The 22,258-nt window shown below is 39.7% G+C and overlaps 1 protein-coding gene across 1 annotated transcript in view; it reads right to left on the bottom strand.

Annotated features, from left to right (window-relative positions):
* PIGF (phosphatidylinositol glycan anchor biosynthesis class F) overlaps positions 1 to 22,258 on the bottom strand; it is a 110,784-nt gene that overhangs the window by 87,350 nt on the left and 1,176 nt on the right. Inside the window, exon 2 of the mRNA XM_027620833.1 lies at positions 10,287 to 10,341. Coding sequence (XP_027476634.1) covers positions 10,287 to 10,333 — 47 coding nt within the window. The 5' untranslated portion in view covers positions 10,334 to 10,341. The remainder of the gene's footprint in view (positions 1 to 10,286; positions 10,342 to 22,258) is intronic.

Genomic DNA, 22,258 nt, shown 5'->3' with positions numbered 1-22,258 from the left:
ACATGAATAGACATTTTTACAAAGAAGACATATAGATGGCTAACATACATGAAGAGATGTTCAACGCCACTCATCATCAGGGAAATACAAATCAAAACTACAATGAGATACCACCTCACACCTGTCAGAATAGCTAAAATTAACAACACAAGAAACAAGAGATGTTGGTAAGGATGCAGAGAAAGGGGAACTCTCTTACACTGTTGTTGGGAATGCAAACTGGTGCAGCCACTGTGGAAAACAGTATGGAGGCTCCTCAAAAAGTTAAAAATAGAACTACCTTACAACACAGCAATTGCACTACTAGGTATTTATCCAAAGGATACAAAGATACTGATTGGAAGGGGCACATGTACCCCAATGTTTATAGCAGCATTATCAGCAATAACCAAAAATGGAAAGAACCCAAATGTCCATTGACTGATGAATAGATAAAGAACTGGTGTATGTATACACACACACACACACACACACACACACACACACACACACACACACACACAGTGGAATACTACTCAGCCATCAAAAAGAACGAAATCTTGCCATTTGCAAAGACATGGATGGAGCTAGAATATATAATACTTAGCAAAATAAGTCAGTCAGAAAAAGGCAAATACCACATGATGTCATTTATATGTGGAATTTAAGAAACAAAACAGATGAACATAGGGGAAAGGGAAAAAAAAGAGGGAGGCAAACCATAAGAGACTCTTAACTACAAAGAACAAACTGAGGGTTGCTGGAGGGGAGGTGGGTGGGGGATGGGCTAGATGGGGGATGGGCATTAAGGAGGGCACTTATGATGAGCAATGGGTATTATATGTAAGGGATGAATCACTAAATTCTACTCTGGAAACTAATATTACACTATATGCTAACTAATTAGAATTTAAATAAAAACTTGAAATTTAAAAAAAAGAAGTAAAAATGAAATTACAAGGAACACAATAGCCAATAAATATAACAAATAATACCTTAAAATGAGTATAAGGTAAAAATGAGGGGAAAAATCTCTAAAATCTATATGAAATGAAGAGAAAAAGAAAAAGGTTCAAGAGAAAGTGACCAATATTGGCAGTAGACAAAGAAGACCCAACATACAATAATGGGAGTCCCTGGAGAAGAGACCCAAAGAACAAATATTTCTTTTTGAAATATTCAAGGAACTTTCTTGAAATTAAAAAAGAAAAAAATATATAGAACTACATATAAAAAAATATACCATGTACCTGAGCATATTGATTCAGAATGATGAACCAAGACATATTCTAACAGTTACTGAATTTTAAAGAGAAAAAGCTCTTTGGACATACAGTTTTTCAAAGACAATGACTTACAAGGGAAAGAAAATTAGGTTAACATCAGATGTTTCAGCAATACTAATGTCCAAAGAAATGGAGTAATGTATTTAAGATTCATAATTAAATGTGAGAGGATGATTTTATATCTAGAAAAACTGACTTTCAGGTACAAAGGACACAAAGTGTTATGGCCATGTAAGAACTCAGGAGATATTGTTCCTGTGAACACTTCCTGTGTATCTACTAGTAAACAAGCCCCAGACTGACTGGAGACATATCAGTACCAAGAGTAGTGGTAAGTGTTAAATACTTAGCTACTTGAAGAATCAAGTTTAAGTGAGGGGTAAATGGGAGTGAGTATTGTATGCAATGGCTATATATTCTGACAATGTAGATATACAACAGAGGCAAAAGCAAAGAGCGAATGAAAAAATGTAACTTTGGATGTTCCTGACTGGCTCAGTCCATGGAGCATGCAGCTCTTTACCTTAGGGTCCTGAGTTCAAGCCCCACATTAGGAGTAGAGCTTACTTAAAATAAATAAATAAAAAGAAAGACTGACTTTTTTTTTAATGTAACTTCTGGTGATCATATTGGTGGTGGTAGTACTAGTACTATTGTTCTGAGCCTCTTATGTTTGTAAAAACCTATGGTACTAAATTCAAATTGGAATCATCTAAATAAGCTCATGAAGTATTTTATCTTTAAAAACATACAGCTGTTGGGGTGTGTAGGTGGCTCAGTAGGTTGAGTGTCTGACTCTTAATTTCGGCTTGGGTCATGATCTCAGGGTTGTGGGATCAAGCCCCTCATTGGGCTCTGCACTCAGCAGGGAGTCTGCTTGAGATTCTCTCTCCCTCTGCCCCTCCCCCAACTCTGAAATAAATAAATAAATCTTAAACAAAAAAACCATACAGCTATTTCCTAGCTCTGTCCACTGAAAAATCTTAGAAACTGGGACCAACACAGTAATGATGAATACAATTTGTGCCTAGACTGTGGTTTTGAAATACCATTTCCTGCTTTAAAAAACAAAAACAAAAAAACAGGGCTTGTTGGAGAAATGGCAGATTCCAAGTCTGGGGCAATAGACATACAAAATGAGGCTAGAGTATCTTGTCATATCAGACAGCAAGGAAGCTATCAAAGACCACTAGGGCTATATTAAAAGGATTCAAGTACAGATGGAATAGGCTCTCACTGGCCAAAGATGGAACAAATTGAGCTGCAGTAAAGATAATGATTGCAATGACTTGAAACCCGTAAGATAAGCTGAAGACATGTATGAACACATGAATTCATGATAACTAAAATAAAAAGTCACCTTTGTAGGATAATGGTAGAGAACATTCATTATCTTGGAAACTGGTAACTAATGGGAAAGAACTTTGCTTTTCCTATCTGAATTATACCACTGGGTACAAGCAAATAATAGAAGAGAGGAAATGTCTTCCATAAATATTCTAACTAGTAAGTGAAAAAGAAATAACATAATTAGAATATTCTGCAGCCCACAATAAATGAATGGATCTAAGCACTGAACATCAGTAATTGCTAAAGTCACAGAGAGACAACTAGCCATTATGTAGCTCCTGATGTACCACTCATCATCTTGCCAAAGGAATCAAACCTGAGTCTCATCAAGCCTCCAAATCCAGCCATCAGTTTGCAGGAAGATGGAGGACAGGGGAACAGCTGAACTACATAAAGAGTACATAGTTGGCAACATCCAGACTGTAGGAAACTCCACTGGTCAAATGCTGAGTTATTCAATAGAGAAATTGTATGGAAAAGAAAAGTTTGGAGGCAAAAACTGCAAATTTAAAGACGTATAGAAGACATATCAGGGTTTTTTTTTTTTAAATAGGCAAAATTAAAGTATCATGTTTATGGATGCTACTTGGGTAGTAAAGCCATAAAAAAAAATAGAAGAAATTTATTTCTACAGAAGTCAGTACCACAGTTAGTTTCAGAGAGGGAGGCAGTTGTGATCACAGACCATTTGGAGGGCTCCTGATGTGGGTGACAGTCTGTTTCTTGATCTGGGTGATAGTTAAAAGGGTACTTGTCTTATAACAATCCATTAAGCTCTGTAACTGGTTTGGTTTTCTGTATTTGTGATTTATTTCATAATAAAAAGAGGCTTTAAATATTTTAAATGCACATATCTTTTGGCCTAGCAATTCCACTGCTAGGAATTTGTCTTTAAGATAAACTCACCAAAATATGCAAAGATATATGTATAGATATGTCCATTGCAGCACTGTTTCTAGTAGGTAAAAAGTTTGGGGTGGTGGTGGAAATGAATATCTATTAGGTAGGGACTCATTGAATAAATTATGGCACATCCCTACAGTGGAATATTATGCAGCCAAGAAAAAAATTAAGATAGGTCTATATAGGTTCCCAGACATATCACTAAGTGAAAAAAAGGCAAGGTGTAGAACAATATTATGATGATCCCATATTTATATGCGCACGCACACACACACACACACACACACACACACACACATTGTATTTGTGTTGAAAATACTTGTAATAATATTTAAGAAATAGTTAAACTCCTTACTTTTGAAGTTGAGTGGGATGAGGGATGGAATCAAAGGGTGAGAATTTGTCATTTTATATGCTTTTATATGTTTTTAAAGTATGTGCATATTTTATTTTCATGATTTTTTTTAAAACCTAGTTTAAGTTTTTTAAACATTGGTCCTTTATTATCATCTCAAACAATGAGTGATAGGCCACAAGTAAGACCTGTTAACAAGAAAAGGCCACATTCTCCCTTTATGAGAAAATGGAGTGGGCCTTTCTTTCAGTTGACTCTCTGAATTGTGAACAAAGATGGTCACTGACTGGGGCTGCTTTTGGAAATCCCAAGGGATAAAAATCTCTTCTTTCCACTCTTGGGTACAAATGCAAGTATTTCTGATGCTCAGTTTCTAAACAAGTGAAGTCAAGTGCCTGATATATCATAACAGATCCATGGTAAGTACACTTGAAGCCATTCATCCAACAATTATTTGTTGAAAACTATATGTTAAGCCCCTGTGATATGCACTGGGGATACAACAGAGAACAAGACAGATAAAACCCCTGCCCTCATAGAGCTTACATCCCAATGAAACATGTAAATGAATATTTCCTTCATTTATTCAAATAGTTTGCCTATTGGCTAAGATCATCTGGGCTATTTATTGCCATATAAATGATGTAAACAAATAAAGCCATTTGCTGAGAAATAAAAGAGACCACGGACATACAGATTTCTGGAGCACTTTTCTCCAAAGAATGTATTTTTGGTCCTGAAGATGACATCCTCTTATTTCTATGCTATAAAATTAAGGGAAGAATAAACTAAGTTAAAGTGGTTGACAGCTCTTAAGATGGCTCCCAATGATACTGCTTCCTGGTATTCCCCTCCCCTTGAGTGTGACCTGGTCTTAGTGACTTGATTCTAATAAATAAATTACTGCAAGAGTCAGTTCCGAGACTAGATTACAAAAGACTGACTACCATCTTCCTTGCACATTCTCTTGGCATTCTCTCCCATACTGGCTCTAAAGGAAGTCAGTGGCAATGCATTGGGAACTGTAGAGAGGATCACATAGCACACACACAGCACCAAACTGAGAATCTCTGTCCAACACACAGTGAGGAACTAAGGTCCTCAATCCAATGGCACTGAGTAAGCTGGGAGATGGATCCTCAGCCCCTCTAGCAGAGGTCTTGATTGCAGTTTTGTAAAAGACAGAGGCCCTTAGCAGGAGAACACAGCTAAACTGCACCTGGATTCCTGACAGAAAGAAACTTCGAGATAACAATGTTGTCATTCTGAGCTCTGAGTTTTGAGATGTTTGTTACACAGCAATAAGTAACTAATATGGTTGACTAAACCTCATCTTCCTTTGGAAGTAGACCACATAAGGTCAAGACATTTGCCTTTGAGAGCATTGTCTATCACACAGGGTGCAGTCAAATACTCTACCCCGGAGCTCTACCCCCATGTCACACAGGGTGGACAGAGTAAAGCCGTGGTGGTTTTTAGTGAAAACACTGCTCTGTCCTGCTTTGCTTTGTTTCAGCTCCTCTCCAGTGAGCTGACCTTGTCTCTGAAGGCTCTTAGTTCACTAAGGGCTTTTTTTACACATTGATTTTGTCACCTTTTCTGGAAATGAATTTTTTCAATCTATATTTTATTTGCAAGTACTTTAGTTAAGAATCATCCCAGACTTTGATTTATTCCTTTATACACTTATTAATTATTTTCTGCACTCCTCTGCTTTTCTCCACTGTCTGCATTCCTTTACCTTTTTTTAGAGCTTTTGTTAATTCTTCCAGCTTTTGGTTGAAGCATAAGAATCTACTTGAGTAAGACCTCATTTTGCTCCCATATTTCAAAATCCTTTTCTTTTCTTTTTTGACTGGAACTACATTTCTTATATTACAGTCTTTTTTCCGAAAGCTTGTGCATGACTTCCTTTTATTTGTCATTTAATTAAGATGGAAGGAAAAATTCCACTTTAAGAGATAAACCGTATGACTACTTTTAGTAGTTTCTATTGAGAAGAATGTTTGCATTATTGTCTCTAGAACTTTCAAAATACTTAGTTCTTTGAATAGCATAGGTAATTCGGATTTAGGAGGCTTCCTCCCCCAACCCCCAGAATGGCAATTTGGGGCTATATGAAGGATTTATAAAGATAAGAGGGAAGGGAATATTTGGGGTACCATTTTACTTTGTTTTTCAGGTTCTGAGAAAGACTGTTTGGAGTGAAGTATTGAAATGACTCAAAGATTATTTTGACTGAATCAAGAATATATACTCTCTAAATTACAAATCATCATCATCATCACCACCACCACAAAACAGAAAATACATTACTTTTCCTCCTAAAATATTTAAAGAGAAAAGCAAGCCATAGCAGAAAAATGGCCTTAGAAGAACATGGCAATTTACATCTGCTACCGAGAAAAACACACATGAGATTATGTCCAATAGGTGCCTTCAGGTATCCCAAAAGCTTGCCCCCTTTCCTGAAAAGTTTTCCCTTGCCCTGATATTCTACCCCTTTCTAAATATGGCACAGCCCTGAAGCAATAAACGTACTCTTCACCCAACAATGGCAGTAACAACAAAGACAATTGCATAAAAGATCTTTAAAATTTTTATTTGTTTTGTTTTGTTTGTTTTATTAACAACTTCAAGAAGGTACGCGGCCCCCAGAGAAGCTGACCAAAGACTTGGTCCTCTAGCTATATGGTGTTACTTGAAGTTGCTTCTCAGGGCAACACAGACAACTTAAATATGTATACTTAGGGATGAAAGACACTCCTTTCTGACTTTAAAGAAAATATGCAGGGATTTGGGAGAAAGCAAATGAGGCTTTTCAAGGTGCCACCAGCCTTTCTCAGTCAAACATCCCAAACGAGAAGACATGGAGGCCAGCAAGGGCAGGTGCAGGAAAGGCAATGATAAGGAGGGCTGGCAAAAGTAAACCCTCGGTGAATTCAGCCCCAAGAAAGTGGATTTCCTACAGTATAAGGAAAGACTTGTTTAGGCTTAGTTTTAATAAATGATAAAGAGACACAAATTAAACGAGTGGCCATCTTACCATGGATGATTCCTTAAGAGTCTTTAGAGTAATTCAATCTAAACTTGGAGGCCCTGTGCTGTAGGGCAGACAGGAAATCCACCTCGGGTAAGTGTGAAGTATCTTTTACACACTCGCTGAGGGCTCTGGCAGGGACCAGGCATCTTAAGAATCACCAGGATCTCTGGAGGCCCTTGCCATCATTACTCCACATGAGTAAGTCCCAAACTGTGTTTCTAGAAAAGAGGGGCTGTTCAGCAAAGATGCAGCCTCCCCGAGGCATACATAGTGAGGGTACTGCCAAGAAGTAGGATGACATCCTTGCTGCTTCTGGGAGAACAGATCTCTTTAGTCTGGAAAATACAAGTTACCTCAAATTCTCCTCGTGGGCTTATTTGGAACTAAAGCTTGGAAGTCCAATCCCCAAGTCTTTCCTGAGGTAAAGACATGTAAGCCAGACAAAATGGGAAAGGGAAAGGGAAAAATACGGAGAGAGAACATAAATCGACATTTCTCAAAAGTGTCTCTCACGAAATTCCTTTCATCTTAGTGTCTATTTTGGAGTTGAGGAAACTGGGACAGGGGCATAATGACTGAGAGCATACAACCAGTTACTGACAGAGCTGGCCTTCTGCTATATCCTGTGCTTCTTTGTTTTTCTAATTTCCAACCTCTGTTCTATTTGAAATTGCTCTTGTTAGTTGGCACTTGTGTTTCTGCACCTAGAGTTTTAGACATATTTGGAAACTTCTTTTAAACATGTTGATCCACTCAGGGCTAAATTATTTGTGACAGCAAGAATAACTCCACCTTGGGGCATATCCAGCAGGATGAGGGATTCAGGGATAAATCATGTAGTGTTCCATTCTTCCTGGCTCTTGATGTTTGCACACAGGAGAAATCAGCTTCCCAGGAGCACAAAGGCCTCAAAAGGCCATCCTAACAGTGTCTGTGGAGGGAGGAAGTCAAAGTCCACAGACACCCTTAGGGCAACTTTGGGGAACCCGATCCCTTTCATGGCAATGATGTATGTGGAGCAGGTGATTTGGGAGGGACAGGTTAATGAGTTATTTGTATGTAGTTAAGTCTTGGGTCCTTAGCATCAGCTGGCCAGGCCATGTCCTCCCACCTCCTCTGAGAGTCACTGTTCAGCTGCATCCAGGCAAGGGGGGGAAGAGAGATTTTGAGAGTAATCGTGACTGTATCAGTGCACAAATGACATGTTCCAGTGGGCAGTGCAGGAGTGTGCAGGATTGTCCAGTTATGTCATATGATACAAGCATGGTCTAATACTTCCTCATATTCTTTCTTCTAATAATGAATTGCAGAGAACGAGATGTACTGTTGTGCCTTATAATTCAGACAGACAATACAGGTGTTGGCTAACATGGTTTGACATGACTCTTTTTTTTTTAAGCCAGTCCGGCAGAAAAGCACTAGACCTATTGTGGGAGTTGTACTGGCCCTTCCCCTTCCAACGGTCCATTAATCAGCAGCAAGATAGCCAAGGGACCACGTTTCTTCACTGCAGCACAAAAAGGTTGTGGTTGTGAATGGGCTGAGTGGGAGCAGAGTTGTATCATTCCAGTTCTGATTGATTAATGCTGAAGTCACTGCTAAATAATGATTACCAGCCCCAGTCTCCACAAATCATTCACTGGGTGAAGGAGGACTCAGTGAAACAAACTTGGGCCAGTCAACACAGATTCTTCTTGTGGCGGGGGTGGGGTGTTGAGGATGGAGGGGGCAGGAGTGTGGAGATAGGAAGGGGGAAGAAAACTGGATCTGATTGAATACGCAAAAAGAACTGTAGCTGGGGTCCTCACGGTCCCTTGGGCACTTCCCTTCCTCATACTGTGGCCTTCTCCCGGCCTCTACACTGCAGTTCTCCACTGTCACATTAACTGAATGCTCCCATCGTGAGTCTGGTCCTCTGGCACACTTGGGTCCCTCCTTCCAGATTCCCACAACTAGCCAGATGGAGTTACTACCAACGCCAGTGACTTAGCCCTCCCCTCTCTAAGGCTTTCCCACCCAAATCCCCCAACTCCCCCTAAATCCCCCCCATTACTTGCTTCCGGCAAAGTATGTTCCATGGGGCCCCTCTCCTCCTTTTGTCCCCGTATCTCCTTTTCACGGCTTGCTGCCCGACTATGCTCGTGCACGGAAAGATAACACTCTCCTACTTAGGTTAGATGATCTTTTCAAAAATGTTTGGTGTATTTCCACTAATCCTGGACATAGAGGAGGTAGGAGATTAGAGTCACGAGAATGTTTTCGATAATATGAAGTTTAAATCTTGCTTTTCTGTGTGTGGTTCTTTGAGACATATCCAGGCAACTAATGGGGAGACAAAAGTTTACGTTTTGCGTGAGCTCTGGTTGCTTTGGTGTCAGCAACCTCTAACGCTGCATGTTGCCATCCACTTGGTAGAAGGTACTTCCTGAAGATGCACTTTCGTGAAGTCAGAACCAGCACAGACTGAGCCAAATCCTGATTAAAATTCTTGCTGGCTGCTCCTTATGCCGGCAGAGTCCAGTGTCTCCATTTGTTGGAAATATAGCTGCCTGTCAACGTAAGACAACGCCAGTGCCTCTTCGATATTACAAACTCACAGTGTTCCTCTTCAAGAATGCCAGCATTCATAATTTTTAAGCCTCAAACTTTCAAGAAATGGAAGCAATTGAATTTCTCTGTGTTTTAAAGTAGAAATGGTAATGTTACCTAGCTAGAAATTTCCGTAAAGTATGGATTGGCAATAACATTATTTATGCTTTCAAAAATGGGTTCCTACTAAATTTATGCCTGTATCTCAGTCACAAGCTATGCTTCCAGTACATTCTTTAACTTCAACCTACTTTTTTTTCTTAGCCCAGAAACTCTGAATGATTGCTCTGCTGCAGAAAATCACAGAAGTTTGAACTGAAATGAAATGTTTCAAAACTCAGGTAGACTTAAATATGTATTACTGTGAAGAAAACACTCTCAGTTGTAACATCTCTTAAGGGAAAGTTTTGAGATTTTCTAGATATGACAAAGATTTATGAGGTATGATTTCACAAGGAGAAAAAGCATTTTGGTGGGAACTCTTTTTTGTAAGTAAAATAGGAAATCACAAGAGTTAAATAAATAGATGACTTTCTGTGGAAATCATCTGTTAACTTAATTGAACAAATGAACTGCATTAAACTCTAGAAAACCAAACACACATTTGTTATTTAGTTTCTAGTAATTTTTAAAATTTTTCCTACAGAGTTGTTGTGGGATTTATTATTTTGAAAACATGCTATTTTAACAATGGTTTGTCAACAACTTGATCCTAGTAAAATGGTAGAGAGGGTGATTAGATACCAGATGGCTTGGGTTGCCTTCTCATGCTGCTACTCACCAGGTTTGTGACAATGGCCATTTCTCTTCAATACTTTGAACCTCCATCTTCTCATCTGTTCAACAAGAATAAGAAATACCTGAACCCCCTATCTCTTAACACTGTTGTGAGGATCAAAAAGGTCCTAGTTGTTAAACCATTTTGAAACTATAAAGTGCTATACAATATGAGGTATTCCACTCATTATCACCTCAGAATTCCTCTCAGATTATATTGCCTCAAACGCATTATTTAGGAAAAGTACAAACTTGAATGCCATATGGAGTCCTTGTTGACACTGCAGATGTTGGTTAATTTTAGATTCTAAAAGAACAAAAGAACAGAAGCACTACCAAGCAAATTAGCCTCTCTTTAGCTTTTTCTTCGAAATCTCCTATTATACAAACACCAAACTAAAAATGGCAGGCTAAATATTATAGAAAATTACATCATTTGAGGCATTGAAATTCTGTATATCCAAGCCCTTTTGCAGAACACAAATTTATTCCCTCCAAAGCACATTGCCAATGAATTTAATGTTATAAGATAAATTATGGTTATTTCTTCAAGGACTAAGTAAAAGAATTTTAATCTTTAACTTTAAATAACACAATGCCAGGGAAAATGTAAAAGTCTTAGAAGAGTCACAAAAAGGTATGACATCCATGTTGGTGGTCATAGTCTCTCTCAAACTAACAGAAAACTAAACTAAGCTCAGCCAGCCTTGTGCTCTGATTTTGAAGACCATATTTACAAGTAGGGATTTCTCTGTAGAACAGGTGTGACAGACGTGCACATGACAACTGCTTTTACAGCCCCATTAGTTTGGGAAGACCTGTCCTGATGGGCCTCAAGTGTACCATCTGTAAGACATCTCTTTGCACCTTGTCAAATCCAACGTCCTCTTTACACATGCATAAGCAGGAGGTGTTTTCGTAAAGTATATGGATGGCATCTGTCATTCTTTTTGTTTGCACACAACCCACTAACAAAAAGTATTTTGGAACAAGCTGAGCATTTTGTGTCTTGAAATTGTACTTACTTATTTAATTTATATTTTTTACCTATAAATATATATGTAACGGAAGCAATGAAACAAAAAATGCTTCCTATCAGAACATATCCATTAGATGACCTGAAGCAATTTAAAAATGGTCCTATGAATATTCTGAGCCTAGATTTTTTTTTAAAAATTGAAGCATAGTTGGCACACAATGTTACATTAGTTTCAGGGGTGCAACACAGTGATTTAACAAGTCTATACATTACGTTTCACTCCCCACAAGTGTAGCTACCATCTGTCACCATACAATGCTATTACAATACCATTGACAACATTCCCTAAGCTGAGCCTAGATCTTCAATACATTTTTCCAGAAAACTGTTAAGTTTTAGCACCTTAAGACACTGGCATAATGTCACACTAATTCAGAGACCATAAATATTTCACCTATAAAATATGTGTTCCTCTAAAGGAGGCAAAATTTTCAAAAAAATGTTCAACTTATATTTTAATAATTTGGTCAATACTATGTGATATGATATTTCAAAGTGTGTTCTGATGTGGACTGGAAATATTAAAAGCAAATCCAAGGAGTAGATTTTATAACACTGCTTATTATGGAGGCTGTCTAGGCTGATTATTTTAGTATTAAGTATACTAGTAATCGCCTCCCTGTCCTGCCCATATGCTACCTCTTTTAGCACAGAAGTCCTAATAAGACAGGTGCAACTTGATTCCATGTTACGTAGTTTTCTCAAACTGGAACAAATATTAACCCCCCCCCAAATATTTTTCCCTTGTGAAGAACTTTGGATTACTGCAGATGATTACAGACCTGAACAAGAAAGGGATTCAAACAACTTTCATTCACTGCTGAAATTGAACTGGAACTGACCCCCAAAATAAATTGGCTTAATTCCCTGTAAGAGCAATATGAATCAGGTTGCCATCTGTTCCCTTCCTTCTTTAACTTCACCAGTGGGCTGGGTTTAAGCAAAGAACTGGAGGAGTCCTTGGGGGAAAGGGAGGACTCTGGCTTGGTATTTAGACGGGTATGCTGCAATGGTAGAGTCACTCCAAGTGCATGCACAGAAGAGAGGAGTCTGGGGATTAGCTGGGGAAATCATGTAATTTGTCAAACCATGGGAACAACATGAGTTGAATTTGCCTAATTTTGTTAGAAGACATTGCATCAACTAAAAGTCCTTTGCATGCCAAAGATGAAAAATGCAATCCAAACTAACTTAATTAAAAAGGTAAATTTATTGGTTCATGTAACTGAATAATTTAGAGGATCTGGTTCAGATGAAGTTTGATCTAGGGCTCAAACCAGGTGACCTAGGGCTTGATTTCTCTCTCTTCTTTTCTAAATTCAGCATCTTCAGTATTGGCTCCATTCTTTTTTTTAATTTTTTTAATTCATTTTATTTTATTATGTTAGTCACCATACATTACACCATTAGTTTTTGATGTAGTGTTCCATGATTCATTGTTTGTGTAAAACACCCAGTACTCCATGCGATATGTGCCCTCCTTAATACCCATCACTGGGTTAACCCATCCCTCCACCCCCCCTCCCCTCTAAAACCCTCCGCTTGTTTCTCAGAGTCCATAGTCTCTCATGGTTCATCTCCCCCTCCGATTTCCCCCCCTTCATCTTTCCCTTCCTACTATCTTTTTTTTTTTAACATATAATGTAGTATTTGTTTCAGAGGTACAGGTCTGTGATTCATCAGTCTTACACAATTCACAGTGCTCACCATAGCACATACTCTCCCCAGTGTCCATCACCCAGCTATTGGCTCCATTCTTAGGCAACGTCTTCACGTACCCAATATGGTTGCAAGCCACTCCACGGAGTACTTGCCTCTAGGTTCAAATTCAGAACCAACTTTCTAGTAGGTCTAGAATGGATTACTGTGGCTAGAGGAATAGGATATACTAGATGACCTAGACTAAGGTCATATGTTTCACCCCTGAAGCAGGAGGGTGTAGACATCAGTCTTTTCCCCAAGCCCAGGGACTGAGAGTAAGGGAGGACCATAGTCCCCAGAACAAAAGGAGAGTGTAGTCAGCAGAATGGATGTTCTCTACAGATACTCAGGGATTGGATGAACAAATAATTTCAGCAAGTATTATTTTTCACTCAATAAGGAATTCTGATATAAAAAGAACAAAAATATGAATAAGATTTACTATTATTTACAGATGATACAACTGTCTACCTGGAAAGCCCAGTGCCAACCAAAATCCAAAGAGAAGTTTTTAAAAACAATTGTTCTAACTCTCTTATGGAAGAATAAATAAAAAATAAAGGAGGAGGAGGAGGGGAAGGGGAAGGGGAAGGAGAGGGAGGGGGGAAAGAAGGGGAGGGAGGAATAATTCTGACTATATCCTAAAGAGAGAGTCCAAGTCTTGCCAGCTAAGGGGGGAAAAAAGTAATGGCCAGAGGAAGACTGTAGAATCTTTATGTGAGACATTTTAAAAATGTAAGATAGGGGCGCCTGGGTGGCTCAGTCAGTTAAGTGTCTGCCTTCGGCTCTGGTCATAATCCCAGGGTCCTGGAATCGAGCCCCACATCAGGCTCCCATGCTCAGCAAGGAGCCTGCTTCTCCCTCTCCCTCTGCTGCTCCCCCTACTTGTGCTCTCCCTCTTCCTGTCAAATAAATACATAAAAATGTTAAAAAAAATTTTTTAAATAAAATTAAATTAAAAATATAAGATAATTTCAACTTGAGCTGGGACTAGACACTCTTTACAGAGATTAGACAGTTCTACAATTTGTAGTTTTTGTTATTCCCAAGGAAGAGAGCTTTAGAGCTAAGAAAGGCTTTCTGGATGGCTATTTGCTGTCTCTTGTCAACTTCATGGTTTATTTTTAATACTTTCTCTCATGCTATAATTATAAAAAAAATAAATAAAACAAAACAAAAACAAAACACCTCCACCTACATGGAGCCAAACTAAAGAGAAGTACTATGTGGAGAGATAATTTTATGGCTGGGGTACCTTCTTCAGATATATATATTTGTTTTCTTCAATGGCACTTTTCACTGCCACATCACTTGTGCATATTTCTGCATCAGTAAATGTTCTCCCGACATCTCATGTAAATTAAGTGCCCTAGGATTTTTCCATCCTGGTCTCATATACCTGGAATATAATAAATAAGAAAAAGTCTTTGGGGGGGATAATATAAAAATAGCACACTTACTATACATGGCCTGGTTATAAAGCACACTTACCAAAGCCTGTTTCACCAAAACTATAAACCTATTTTCCAAAAGCAACTATGGGAAAATGAAGAATTACTAAGAGAAATGAAAAGAGATGCTAACGAAAATGGCCAAGGAGTATTTGGCCCTGAGTACAGGGTAGCACTATGAGCTGGCTGGGGCAGGGTACACCCTACAGTCCTCACCTTCTAACCCGTCATCCCCACCTGAGACTTCACTCTAGAGATGCTTCTATATGTTGAATGAAGAAAAATCGAAAATTTTCTAGAGCCTGCAATTCATTAACCGGAGCACAATTCAACTGCATTTTAATCTTTTTTCTTCTTCTTTTTTGAAACAGCATGCCAACTATGGTTGGTTGCAGGAAATGCAGATTAAATATTTTTTAAATTCCTTACTGGAAAAAATATAAAGGCATAATTGACAGGCTGGAAAAATGAGGAACTACTCTTGATGGAATGTGAGAGTTAATGCCTGGAAAGCTGAGGTTCTAATTTGGAAACCTAGTCACACTATCTCAGAACATTCCTTTCGAAGATTTTATTAAAGGATTTATAAGACTCTTGAGGATTTATCCTAAGGATATACCTGCAGACATATGTGCTGGGTTATACACTATAGGATTGTTTGTAATAAGTAGCGAAGACTGGACACAGCCCAAGGATTCATCAATAGGGAAATAGTTAAATGAACTATGGCAGATCCTACAGTGTAATACTATGCAGCTGTTTAAAAGAATGAGGAAGCTCTCCTACTACTGGTAGGAAAGATCTCCAAGATACATTGTTAGAGGGAAAACAAGATCCAGATCAGGGGATAAAGTAGGCTACCTCTTGTGTAAGAAGCAGGAAGAGAAGAAAGATAAGAACTGCTCGTATCTGTGTGAAGAAACACTAGAAGATACACAGAAAAAATCGGTATAGTTATCGCTACCTATCCAGGTGGGTGGGGTAAAGAACTGCGTGAAGGAGCAGGAAAAGATAAGACTTGTCATTATATCCTTTCTTATTTGGATTTTTGAAATGTGAATGTATCAGCTGGTCAAATAGAAGTTATTAAATAAAAACCAAAAAAAAAAAAAAGTTTGAGAGAAGTTATTCAGGAGTCATATGGTAACTTCAAAGAAGTTGCAGCTGCAATTAAAGTGAAACAAAACAAAATACCCTGAATCCATCCTCAACCAAGGGCATACTGTTGGTAGGTTTTGAGCAGAGGGCTGCAGCAGAAGCCCAGACCCTACTGACTTCCATTCTATTAGCTGAGTACCTTGCCTATCCATCCTGACTCTTTTAAGCATCCTGACTCTTTCTCTGTAGCATTCTTTTCTCTCCTCTTATTTTTTTTTAAAGATTTTACTTATTTATTTGACAGAGAGAGAGAGAGCACAAGCAAGGGGAGTGGCAGGCAGAGGGAAAGGGATGCAGGGCTCAATCCCAGGACCCTGGGATCATGACCTGAGCTGAAGGCAGACACCTAACTGACTGAGCCACCCAGGCACCCTTTTCCTCCCCTCTTAAAAGAAGTAACAAAGCAGAGACCCTGGAAGATGCTGCTGTCAGCTATTATACTTTATTTATAAAGAGTTAAGTTAAACTAGAGTGTGGATTACTGCACACATTTCACAGGTGTTGAGAAAGTCTAGTTATCTTCCCAAGAAGGCAGGACTCCTGGCTCGTTTGGCTAGACTGGGCTAGGAAATCCTTCTTGATCCTCTCATAACCTATACATAGCTCTGTAATTGTGCTTAAAGCCTCCTACAGCAGGGCACCTGGGTGGCTCAGTTGGTTAAGTGTCCAACTCTTGATTTCTGCTCAGGTCATAATCTCAGAGTCCTGAGATGGAGCCCCATGTTGGGCTTTGCACTCAGCGCGGAGTCTGCTTCAGATTTTCCCTCTCCCTCTTCCTCCCCATCCTCTCACTCTCTAAATAAATAAATAAATATAATCTTAAAAAAAAAAAACCTCCTACAGAAGCCACCAAGGGTAGGAGGCAGTCCTCCCCACTAGACTGTGAGCTTTTGAGGCCAAGGTCTCTGTCTTATTCACTAGCCTTTGTATTCTCAGAGCCTAGCACAAAGCCTCCACAGGTACTGTGTGAACTCAGTAAACTGAACTTTTATCCACCTAATGGCTTAGACCATAATCCTGAGCCCCTTTATTTTTTTTAAAGATTTTTATTTATTTATTTGACAGAGAGAGACACAGTGAGAAAGGGAACACAAGCAGGGGGAGTGAGAGAGGGAGAAGCAGGCTTCCTGCGGAGCATGGAGCCCGATGTGGGGCTCGATCCCAGGACCCTGGGATCACGACCCGAGCCGAAGGCAGACGCCCAACGACTGAGCCACCCAGGAGCCGCCTGAGCCCTTTTTAATGTCCTTCCCTCGCTGTCACTAAACCCGTCAGTAAGTCCTGTCAGTCCTACTGCCAAACATACCCCAAACCTACTACTCTTTACCATCCTTAGCACCTCCCTAATTCAGACCACCAACATCTCTGGTCTGGCCCAAAACAACCAGTCTACCTTCTAATCCACTCTCCTACTGCCCCCAGAATATATTCTCCAAATGCAGTTAGAGTGATCTTTTAAAAACCAAATCAGGGATGCCTGGGTGACTCAGTCGGCTAAGCGTCTGCCTTCGGCTCAGGTCAGGATTCCGGGGTTCTGGGATTGAGTCCCGCATTGGGCTCCTTGCTTGGTGGGGAGCCTGCTTCTCCATCTGCCTGTCACTCCCCCTGCTTGTGCTCTCTCTCTCTCTGACAAACAAATAAATAAAATCTTAAAAAAAAATCAAATTATATCACACTCCTGCTTAAAAACCTTAGGTGGTTTCCTATCACAATTAGAATAAACATTTAACTCTTTACCTGAACTTCCAAGCCCTATGAGATCTGGCCCCTGTCTGCTTCTTTGACTTAGCCTCATACCACTGCCCTTCACTTCCTCTACTCCACACAGACAGCCTTTCAGTTCCTTATATCGACTCCGTCTGCTCCCGTCTCAGGGTCTCTGTGCTCTTCCTTTGACCTGCAAGGCTATCCCGCCTTCTTTTTGTATGCTTGCCTCCTTGTGTCATCACTGATGCTCTACAATGCTTTCTCAGAGAGGCTTTCCCTGACCACTCCAGTTACAACTGCCCCGCCCTCCATATTGCTCTATTTGTAGCACCTTTAACTGTATAGATGAAAATCTTTACTTGCTGCTTTGTGCTTATTGTCCCCATGATAACATAAGTTCTGTGAAATCTCTTGTTTACCACTGTATGACCTGGGCTTAGAACAGGGCTGGGCACATAATGGCTCTAAAAAGTTTTTGTCAAATAAATGAAGGTGCTTAAAATTAATCATGGATAGAATATTTATTTCCTTTCCTTAGAGACCTTTTAAAGTAGCTATTTAATTGAAAAGGCAATAAACAATTATAAAAAGAAGCGAGGATGTCATGATTGGCTTTTGAAGAAACGTAGTAGAAAATAGTATTAAGGGAGTTAATTGAGAGAACATGATCCTACCAAAAATGGTAACTTCTGTCATAAACCAATCTAGGCAAGGAGTAGGTCCAGACACCATGTCCAGTGGATGGCCAGATGTTGGTTTTGCACTCAAGAAGTTCAAAACCTATCAGAAGATACAGCTTTGCAATTATAACATCTAATATCTATATACAGCAAACTGCGTTCATGTTCATAATTACTTGTTTGATCACAAGAGTCCTATGAGGTAGGGTATTATTATAGCTATTGTTAGTACCATCTCATAGATTAAATAACTGAGGCTCAGAGAACTTATGTCATTTGCTTTGGCTAACACAGCAAGCAATGAATGAGATTTTTAAGTTAGACTCAGATCTTCTGACTCAGCTCTCCCGTTCCATTTCACCATTATGTCTATTCAGTGTGATAAATGTATGTGCAACATGGTATAGGGGTCAAGTGTAGCAGAGAGACTCTGTATCTGGAGAGGTCTGGGAAGGCTTCATGAAGAAAAGTCTTATAAATGGGGCCGTGAAAGGGAAGCAAGAGTTTTCAGGTGGAGTACAAGGCACATTTCAGATCGATATCTGATGAAAAGCATAGAGGGGTGAAAATGGATAGCCTGCTGTATGTGGCAGGTAGCAGAGGAGTCCAGATGGGAAGGTTGGGTCATACCATCAAAGATTTTCAGTGCCATTTTTAGGCAGTTGAGCAGTCCCTGAAAGCAAAAGATTGAAAGTCAAATCTGGGTTTTCAAAAGAAAATTAAAGTGGCAGATTGGTGGATGAACTGGAGCATGAAGAAACAAGTTAGGAAGGTTTTTTTTTGGTTTTTTGGTGATCGTGCAAGCAAGATAAGTGTCTGAATGAGGATACTGGAAATGCAAAGGGCTGATTTAAAAATGTGTGAGTAAGACTCACTTCTGGGGAGGTCTAAGAGAGGGAGAGGTAAAGATTATTTTTAAAAATTTCTAGCTTATATGACTTGGTAGATGTTGATTATCTCAACCAAACTGAAGAATACAGAAACATGATTTCAGAAGGGAATTGGAGGTAGGGGTTTTCTTGTAGCAAAGATAAAGCACCTTCTGCTTCATCTTTCAGAAATGCTTGGTTTGAGGTGCCTGTTTGCAACATCCAGGTGGATACGTCAAGTAGGTAGCTGAAAACATGGGCCTAGACTTTGAAAGCAAGGTTGACTGGAGATCTAAATTTTGGAGTCATTAAAATACAAATTGTAGGGGTACCTGGGTGGCTCAGTTGGTTAAGCGTCTGCCTTTGGCTCAGGTCATGATCCCAGGGTCCTGGGATCGAGCCCCTCATCGGGCTCCCTGCTCAGCGGAGAGTCTGCTTCTCCCTCTACCCTTCTCCCCTGCTTGTGATCTCTCTCTCCAGTAAATAAATAAAATCTTTTAAAAAAAAGAAAAAAATACAAATTGTATTAAAATTCCTATGCAAAAGAGGCACAAAGGAACTTTTTTGAGTTGATGGAAATTTCTATTTCACAATTATGATAGGTTACAAGGGCATACATGTCTCCGAACAGATCAGACTATACACTTAAAATGACTGCATTTTTTTTTAAATCTTAAATCTCTTAAAAAGCACTAAAAATAAAAGTGAACTGCCTTGTATGACACAGTAAGTTCTAAACAAATTGTCTTTAAAAATTGTTAATCAGGGGCCCCTGGGTGGCTCAGTTGGTTAAGTGTCTGCCTTCGGCTCAGGTCATGATCTCGGGGTCCTGGTATTGAGCCCCGAGTCGGGCTCCCTGCTTCTCCCTCTCCCTCTGCCTCTCCCCCGCTGCTCATGCTCTCTCTCAAATAAATAAATAAAATCTTTAAAAAATTATTAATCAATTGTTTTAGAAAAAAAAGAGAATGGAAAATTGTTCTACACATGTTAGTTAAAAACAAGTGATTGGCAGCAGGGAAAGCTGCCATGGTTTTGGCTGTTCCAGAAACCAGTGCTAGATGCGCCAGTTTATGGGCCATTTGGGAGTTTTCCATTCAAAACCATATTCCCTCCCTAAACCACCCTCCTCCATCGCCAACCCACCCTTGTAACACCTGGGGTGACTTCCCCATTTGGAGTAGCTAAGACAATAAAGGTACTTGAAGAATATAATATGACATTGCTGAACAAGAAATCTGTCCTTATTGATTGATTTTAGGCTTATGGCCAATTTGGCTTCCTCATTTGGCACCATTCTCTCAGCATCACTTCTGAATTGTCCTTTCAGTGCTCAGCTTAAAATTTACTTTGTACAAAGTACCCATTTTTAATTCAGTAGAAAGAGGGGAAGTCTGACATCTATATTCATCTACCAGTGTGGACACATCCACCATGAGTATACAATCACCAAAACTGTATATTTATGTTGGAATCTCAGTTTTGTTATATACTAAGTCTTTGAGACCTTGAAGAAAATGAGGATAATAAAATCCATTTTGCGGGGTGGTAGGAATTAGGTCAGATAGCATATGTGAAAGTGCTGAGTATGGTGTTGAGTAGGTGCTCAATAAAAGGCAGATGTCTTGTCAAGCCTGACTATACTTTCTCAGTTAGTCCATATCATAAATTTCTTGAAAGTAAAAATTTTCTGCTTTCTATATCCCACCCTAACTAATACATCCTCAGTAGACCTTGGGGAATGATGTTTAGGAAGCTGGCAGGTCAAGGATAAAGCTGAAAAAGATTTACACAATAAATCATAGATGAGACCGTTCTGGTGAGATGGGAAGAAAGGAACTTGATTCAGAGGTGGTGGCAAAGGTCCTTCTTCACATTTCCTCTTTCCATTCATTTAAATTTGTATCTTGCCAAAAAGAGGGGACAGAAGGTCTCATCTTGATGAGCTGAGCTGCAAGACTGTGTGCCAATACACCTGGTCTTGATTCATGCCAGCTGGGAGAGAAGCTTGGCTTCTCAGTGTTTTACTACTGTGGTTTCCTGGGCTGGGCAGCTGGGTGCCTAATAATGATAAAAACCATAATAATACTTCATAATTATGCACTGCCCTTTGCCAGAACTTGGATTTAATTATAATGACTATGACAGAACTGGCAACATCTCGTTCCCTGTTGGGGTGCAATACCCAAGGGCCTGGAAATACAAAGTGAAGTGGCAACTGCAACCTTCTCCTGCAGGGCCTATCCTGGCAATTTACCCAGAATGCTCTGGGTTTAAAGCTCATCATCAGAAACAAAGAGTACTTTTAAATTGCCCACATGCACTTGGCACTGTCAAGTAAAACAGTGTTTATGAAGCAACTACTGCCACTCAGGGGGCACATCATCTTGGAAGCCCAGGCCTGGAGGGTACCAAAGGAGGTGACCTCATTCATAACCCCACCCCTGCCACTACACTCTCGTAGCTAAGTTCACTGACCTTCCCATTCTGATTTGGGCTGGAGATGCTTTTGTGGCAGCCTGATTCAGGTGTCAGGGAATTCACCATTTAACACTCATTTTGTGAGCACCTATTCTGAGCCAAGGCACTGTGGAGGCACAAAGATGTATAAGGTGCATCCCTGCCCTCAAAGTAGCTTATCTTCTAGTTGAGGGATTCATATTCAGGCAGCTGTAATATAGAGGGAAGTCACGGCAGATGAAAGGGAATGAAATTAAGACTCCAGGTGAAAGGCTCAGGGCCATTCCCTCTTCAAGAATAAAAAGAAAGGATGAAAAGATATGGGGTGAGGGTGGGGAGGATTTGAAGTGAAGAGATAGGCAACAATTTAGGTTTTTACAGGTTTCCCTGGTTGATGTTGCTGGTGGTGGTGGCGGGTTTTTTTTTTTTTTTTTTTTTTTTGGCTTCATAGCACTTATTACCCCCTGAGTTATGTTGTTCATTTATTAGTTTACTCATATACTGTTTATCTCACCCCATTCAGGGGTTCACCCTGGGGTTTCACAAGTTCAGGAAATTTGTCACTTTGGTTCACCAGGGTATCCTGAGCTCTCAAACAAGTGCTCAGTGGCTTAATGAATAAGTGACCCAGGTGAGGCAGTGGATGTAGAAATGGAGAGGAAAGGGCATCTAGTAAATATAACCAACAAGACAAAGTTAGAAAGGGTAAGGGAGGTATTTACAGCAGTGAGGGAGAAGCATGGAGGATTACACCCAGGTTCCTGGTTCTGGATTTTGGTGAGTGGATGGTGACATTATCAAAGAAGATAAGGAACAGAGGAGAAAGAACAAGTTTGTGGACTTCTGAGCGTATTTGAGTTCTGATTTGGATAGGTGATAATGAGGTTCAAGTGCAGATAATCCAAAAACACTTA

Source organism: Zalophus californianus, chromosome 8, assembly GCF_009762305.2.
Source record: "Zalophus californianus isolate mZalCal1 chromosome 8, mZalCal1.pri.v2, whole genome shotgun sequence".
Classification (NCBI taxonomy): domain Eukaryota; kingdom Metazoa; phylum Chordata; class Mammalia; order Carnivora; family Otariidae; genus Zalophus; species Zalophus californianus.
This window is presented reverse-complemented; position numbering and strand designations above follow the sequence as displayed.